A 7630-nucleotide genomic window follows, 5' to 3' on the forward strand; every position below is an offset into this window, starting at 1 on the left:
TGGGGGCGAAAACCAGATTGAAACTCTTCATAAATGTTATTGTTGGATAGGTGAGAGTGAAGTTGACTAGCAACGGCTTTTTCAAGAACTTTGGAAATAAAGGGCAGATTAGAGATTGGACGAAGATTACTGAAGTTGGTAAAGTCAAGACCTGGTTTCTTGATGATGGGGGTGATGGCCGCAGATTTTAAAGCTGTGGGAACAATGCCAGAGGTTAGGGAGGAGTGGATGATGTTAGTGATGATGGGGAGCAGAGACGAGAGACAGGATTTAACAAGAACTGTGGGAAATGGATCGAGCTGACAGGATGAGGACTTAGACTTGCTGATAATGTCAGCAATGTCATCAGCAGAGGGGAGGGAGAAGACAGAGAAGGGGAGGGAGGGAGGGAGGGGGGAGTTCAACATAGATGCTGGGGGCGGTATTAGATCTAAGGTGTTTATGAATTGAAAGAATCTTTTCATTGAAATAGGACAACAGAGAGTTGCAAAATTCTGTGGAAACCATGTGAGAGGGTAATGAGTTAGGAGATGAGACTGAGCGGTTAAGGAGAGAGAACAAAGTCTTTGAAGTGCCAACATTGGAACTGATGATGTCAGAGAAGTAGCTGGATTAGGCTTGAAAAATACTGTTCTCATACTGGATGACGTGGTTCGCATAGAGTTCCTTGTGAATTGAGAGACCGGATTTCTTATAGAGTCGCTCCAACCTCCGACCTTTGGATTTCAGAGAACGGAGTTCTGGAGTGAACCAAGTTGCAGAGTTGGAGAAGGAGACAGACCGGGTTTTCAGAGAAGCGACAGAGTTAAGGATGTTGGTGAGGCTGTTATTGTAGAATGTGACAAGGTCATCTGGGTTAAAAGAATTGAAGGTGAAGATGGTATTATTAATATGAGACAAAAGAATGTCATGGTTGATATTCTTAATATTACAGAAGGAAAGAGTGTGTTGAGGTTTCTCTGAAGAAAATTTAAGAAAGACACTGAATGAAATCATGAGGTGATCAGTAAATGGAAGTTCATCAGAAGAACAGTTAAGAGGAGAGAGTCCAGAGCAGCATAATAAGTCCAAAGTGTGGCCCTTTATGTGGGTTGGAAAGTTAATGAACTGCTGGAAGCCACAGCTGTCGAGGCAGGATGTGAAGTCTCTGGTGAGGGGGTTGTTGTCTTCATCCATATGAATGTTGAAGTCTCCAAGCAGAATAATGTTGGGTGAAAGAGCTGAGAGATGGGCGATTAGAGCAGCAAAGTCATTTATAAAAGAGTTGTTGATTTGGGGCGGACGGTAGAAAGTAAAGACATTAGCAGAGTGAAAAGTGTGGTCAGTTTGTCCTCCAGCAGTCTAAGTCTATAGCAGCATAACTAAGGGACAGCTCAGGAAACCCAAGCCGACCCTAACTATAGGATTTAGCAAAAAGGAAAGTCTTAAGCCTAGTTTTAAAACTGGATAATGTGTCAGCCTCACGGACAGAGATTGGAAATTGGTTCCACAAGAGAGGAGCCTGAGAACTGAAAGATCTCCCTCCAATTCTGTTTTTGTAAATTCTAGGAACCACGAGTAAACCTGCAGTCTGAGAGCAAAGTGCTCTGTTAGGAAAATATGGAACAATAAGATCTGTAATATAAGATGGAGCTAGGTTGTTGAGAGCTTTGTAGGTTAGAAGTAAGATTTTGAATTATATTCTGGATTTGACAGGGAGCCAGTGGAGAGAAACTAAAACTGGAGAGAGATGATCTCTCCCAGTAACTCCAGTTAAGACTCTGGCAGCAGCATTTTGGATCAGCTGAAGACGTTTTAAAGAAGTATTTGGACACCCAGATAATAAACCATTGCAATAGTCCAGTCTAGACGTGACAAATGCATGGTCCAGTTTTTCTGCATCATTTTTAGATCAGATGTTTCTAATGTTAGTGATATTACGCAGGTGGAAGAAGGAGGTTCTAGTAACATTTTTAATGTGGGGGATAAAAGACATGTCTTGATCAAAAATAACACCAAGATTTTTAACATTAGAGCTGGAGGACAGATTAATGCTTTCTAAGAAGGGAGAAAGACTGAAAAATTAATTCCTAAGGTGCTCAGGTCCAAAAACCAAAACCTTTCATAATCAAATGCATCTGTTGCTATTAATGTTGGCTGTTTATGGTAGTAGATGGCAAGCTGGGCTTATCAGGAAATACTGTATTTTCATTCCATTTTAGTTTAGCTTGAGTCTATGTAGTGGCTCTCTCAGTGGCTCAACCACTGTTACATAGCTTGGTAGAAACTTGCTGAATCAAAATCTTGAGCTCAGGAATGAATGAAAATATACCCTATTTTTGATGAGGTAGTTTCAGTAAGCAGTAAGGTGATCTAATCTGGGAATCAGGTCCTCCTGATGGCCCTTCTTAGAGATTACCTGTCTCAGGTTTGGAATGGTTGATTATCAAATAAGCTTTTGTTGACATTGATCTATATGCCTACATTTTTAAGGCACTGAAGGATTTCAGACTTGTCACTGTTCATCATAATGTTCCCTGGATTTCCCATACAATATAATGTCAATCAACTAGTTCCGTAAATCTTTCAGAACTGTGTAAATTATCATTTGGAAAGCAGATGCTGCTGAAGTTACTTAGTTTTACTTTTGGCTGCTCCCTTCTGCCTCCCTTCCAGAACCCCTTAATGACTGGCAGCAAGGTGGCGCAGCTGGTAGAGCTGCTACCTCTGCTGCTGACATTTTGGGTGGAGTTTGCATGTTCTCTCTGTGCTGCGTGGGTTTACTCCGGGTACTCCGGTTTCCTCCCACAGACCAAAAACATGTATGTTAGACTGATTGGTAACTCTAAATTGTCCCTAGGTGAGAGAGAGAGAGTGAATGGTTGTTAGTCTGGTTTGTCTCTATATGTCCCTGTGGGGGACTGGAGACCTGTCCAGTGTGTCCCTGTGATATACTGGAGACCTGTCCAGGTGTCCATGTGATGGACTGGAGACATGTCCAGGGTGTTCCTGGGATGGACTGGAGACCTATCCAGGGTGTCCCCTGCCTCTTGCACAGTGACTGCTAGATATGGGCACTAATGACCACCATTAGAGGATGACACGGGAGTGGATTTTCACTCTGTCCTGTCCCACTCCTGGTAACATGAATCCTGCTCCCATTCAGAATAGCTCCCATTCCTGTACTGCTCCTGTTTTGTTTTTTCTTCTTCTTCCATTTAGTCTTTAGGAAATACATTGAATTTGATTTAATCTTCTACCCATTTCTTTTGATATTACTTTGTGTTTAACACATTACAGACTGGAGAATTGCAAGTCTGGTATTCCAGAGTGAAGGCTTATTGAAAGAAAACTACAAAATAGCTGTGCCTGTCCAAAGTTTAGTTAATTTTCTATTTTTGTCCTATTGGTTGGTCCCTTCTGTTTTGGTCCTGTTAACTTTTTGTTCTGTCCCATCCCAGTCCTGTGAGTTATAATAAAGTTGACTCCTGTCCTGCTGGAATCCTAATTCCATGTAAAGGAGTCCTCGAGGCTCAATGGGATTTACCTGTCTAAATAAAGGTTGAATGAAAAAATCCTGCTGGAATCCTGCCGGAATCCCATGACCCAAAGGACTCCTGAAAAAGTGTCATCCTCTAACCCCCGTGACCCAAAAAGGAAGAAGCGGGTAAAAGATAATGGATTTTTGAGAGACAGAGAGATTTATTTGTCATAGACACCACATGTGATGCATGAGGTGGGACAAAACTATGTACGTAGGGTCCCAGTTACATCCAACAAAAACACAAATTGTAAAGAAAAACATTAATAAGATCCGAGTCATGAACTAAGAATATACTACATTCACTAAACTAAGAATACAGTAAGCACTGATGGTACAAAAACAATAAGCCAAAACAACAGCAGCATGAACATGAGTCTGTGTGAGCAAATGAGGACTAATGAACACAGCAACATGAAATAATCAGCAGCATGAGATCAGCATCATGGATAGTCAGCAACACATATAAACAACCAAGTGACATTACAGCGATTTTCATAGTTTTTGTTGTATTTTTCACAGTAGTTTTCACAGTGATTATTCTGGTTAGAGATTCATGAGTCTAACAGCCTCAGGGTAGAAGCTGTTCCTCAGTCTAGTGGTTCTACACTTAATGCTCCTCAACCTCCTTCCTGAGGGGAGCGAGGCAAAAAGTGTGTGTGTTGGGTGTATGGGGTCCTTCATGATGCAGGTGGCCCTCTTCCTGCATCTGGAGGTGTGGATTTATTATACATCATGTGATTTTACTGAAGAAGTTGTTTTCTTTTCCCTTTTTTCAGATCATCCTGAATTCCATGCACAAGTACCAACCCAGACTTCACATAGTGAAAGCTGATGAAAACAATGCCTTTGGATCAAAGAACACTGCCTACTGCACTCATGTTTTTCATGAGACAGCTTTTATTTCAGTAACTTCTTATCAGAATCACAAGGTATAAAAACTAAATAGAGCATTTACTTTAGATAATAAAAAGTCTTATTTCTAACATGTCTACAGGTGGAAATAGTGTTAATTGTTTTGAGATATTTGCTAAAAGAACCCAGTATCAGAAAACTTGTAATAGATACTATTTATCCACATCTCTAAATTTTGTTTATTTACATGGAAGTTAGAAATTTTAGCCTGTTGTTTTATGTTGGGAAACATTTGTGTTGTGTGATAAGAAGCAGCATGACAATCATGTTGTCTCCTCACCCTAACCATGTGGGAGGTTTTAATTCTATTTCTTAGTGTCCAAAAACTGTGTACTTTAACTTTACTCGAAGCATTTGTGAAAAAGGAAAAAGAAAAAATGAAAGGACAATGAAAGTTAGGGTAAACAACAAATTTCAAACTAGTAATCTGTTACACTAAAGTTTGCTCACAAACTCGTCCCTCAATTAGTACTAAAAGTCAAATCTGAGTCATTCTAAGAACAATGTCACACTGGACGGTCCTGCAATTACATATATGATCAGTCAGAGCCGAGCTTCTGATTTCTGGACAGGGACGTCAGAAACAATTGCAAAGTGTGTGTGGGATGGACACACACACTGTTGGGGTGTCTGGGTGTCCTCGGCCAGAAAATTTAGAATAAAGTAAATGCCATTCCCTGCATTTTGGTGTATTTTAACAGGTTGTTAAACAAATACATTTACCTACATATGCAAACATTTGATTCTATAACTGTTTTGGGGCAGCACGACAGCTCCCTGGTTACCTCACAGCACGAAGGTCCTGGGTTCAATCTCCAGTTAGACCCGGGGTCTTTGTGTGGAGTTTGCATGATCAACTCGTGAGTGCGTGAGTTTTCTCCGGGTACTCCGGTTTCCTCCCACAGAACAAAAACATGCATGTTAGTCTGCCTTCAGGCCCAGGCCTCCCTTGCAAAAGAGATCTGTGATCTCAGTGGGATTTGCCTGGTTAAATAAAGGTTTTAGAGACACCTCATTCAACTAGTCCATATATGCATCATCCAGTTTTTGAACTCACAAACGACTTTAAGGGTGCATTTGACTATTATTTTGTTTATCTTTGATTTAGTTATATTTGTAACACAACATGCCATTGTGCTAAGCAATAGTGACACTCAACTGCATGTTTAAATATAAAATCAACTTTACACAATGAACAGGTGACATTTTAATAACCACCAACATTGAATTTAGGGGGACTTTTTACTGTTTTCTGATTTAGAGATAGACCTTTATACTCATAGCAGCAAATGACCTGGCATCATGCAGCCTTCACAACACTAAATAAACAACAACAAAAAAACACTTTTTAGTCAGTTTTGTCCACCCGCATGTGATTATTAAAACAAAATATTTTACAGGTTCCTTCCTACCTTGGTGCCACAGTTTCTACACTTCATAACTTTTATTCCCCTTTCCTTCACATCCTCTTAGAACAACATCCATCTCCCATTCTCCATCATCCATTCTCCCATTGTTTTTCTTTCCACTGTTCCTTCCCCATCATGATTTTAACAATTTTACTTTCCAGAAAATTTGTGTTACTTGGTTTCGTTCTCCCTAACACCATATGTCTCCTTCAAAGTATTCTTTATAACACCGTTAGCTGGACTTTTCAAATCTTAGGGCAAAGAAAAGACAGAACAAGATCTTCCTGCTCAGATTAGACAAAGCTTCTAAAATGTGCTGCCTTCTGTCATTTACAGACACAAAGACTTGCAAATCTCCCTCATGCCCACCTGATCAGGTCTACCTTGATGTAAGTGGCAGACAGCTACATTGTTCAAATGTAGCTGTTTCATAGAAGAGTGAAGCCAAATATTTTTTTTAAAGAGCAGCTGTGGCTAAGTGGTTAGAGCAGTCATCCTCCAATGCAAGAGTTGGGGGTTCGAATCCATCAGCAGTCACATGCCGAAGTGTCCCTGGGCAAGACACTGAACCCCTCACAGCCTCTGATGTGTGTCCCATCAGTGTCTGAATGTGATGAAGAACTGATTAGTCTCTTTAGAACTATTTGTTCAATTACCTTTGTAGAGCTCTAGTATAGAGCTGTATGAATGTGTAAATGAGGCACAGATTGAAGTGTAAACCGCTTTGAATGTCTTGATAAGATAGAAAGGTGCTATATAAGTACAGTCCATTTACCATTTAAATGTGAGGGGGACATGTCCCCTTCACAAATAGTTAACAAATAGTTAACAGGACACCAATGTTGCTGGACATCAACTTTTTTTCAGTGCCCCGGCCTTCGAGTATTGCCTGAACCCCAGATAAGTAATCTGAGATCTGCCTTCTTGTGTATGACCCTTGTCTATCTTCTGACTATCCCACTGAGTTTGGGATTATTCCTAACAAATTGTCAAACACCAGAGCATAGCAGCAAACCCACCCAGGACTCCATTCTAATTGTGATGTCACTATCCTCACTAAACTCCCCACCCCCGGTACTCTATCATAGCCACTAACCCACCCTTTCTATTCTCAAACTTTCCTGTGTGTCCCTGTAGACGTTTCCTGACTCAAGCAAGTCTCTTTACCAAAATAAATCCTGTTAAACGTACTTTGTGTCTGGAATACAGACACAGATGCAAAGCTTTCAGTTCTCAGGCTCCTCTCTTGTGGAATCAACTTCCAGTTTCTGTCTGTGAGGCTGACACATTGTCCAGTTTTGAGACTGGGCTTAAGACTTTCCTTTTTGATAAATCCTATAGGTAGAGTTGCCTTGAGTTTCCTGAGCCATCCCTTAGTTATGGACTAAGTCAGAGTCAGAGTCAGAGTCAGAGTTTCTTTATTGTCATTCGCACCTCATGTGGTACATGTGGTGGAGCGAAATTATGTTCACAGGGTCCCAGTTACATCCAACAATAAAATGTATAAGAAAAACAGTAATAACATCTAAGATATGAACTAAGAAAAACATCAACTAAATATACACTAAGCACTCATAACATAAAACATTGAACATCAGCACAAACATGAACATGAGTCTGTGAGCAGATGTGCACGCATGAACACATCAACATTGAAACAGATCAGCAGCAACATGAAACAGATCAGCAGCAACATGAAACAGATCAGCAGCAACATGATATGGTTTTTCACAGTGATTATTCTGGTTAGAGATTCATGAGTCTAACAGCCTCAGGGTAGAAGCTG

General features: G+C 40.5%; 1 protein-coding gene across 1 annotated transcript in view; it reads left to right on the forward strand.

Moving 5' to 3' along the window:
- tbx4 (T-box transcription factor 4) overlaps positions 1-7630 on the forward strand; it is a 74364-nt gene that overhangs the window by 46883 nt on the left and 19851 nt on the right. The window contains exon 5 of the mRNA XM_037678415.1: positions 4300-4452. Coding sequence (XP_037534343.1) covers positions 4300-4452 — 153 coding nt within the window. The remainder of the gene's footprint in view (positions 1-4299; positions 4453-7630) is intronic.

The sequence above is a fragment of the Nematolebias whitei genome, chromosome 6 (genome assembly GCF_014905685.2).
Source record: "Nematolebias whitei isolate Nwh7 chromosome 6, NemWhi1, whole genome shotgun sequence".
NCBI classification, from domain to species: domain Eukaryota; kingdom Metazoa; phylum Chordata; class Actinopteri; order Cyprinodontiformes; family Rivulidae; genus Nematolebias; species Nematolebias whitei.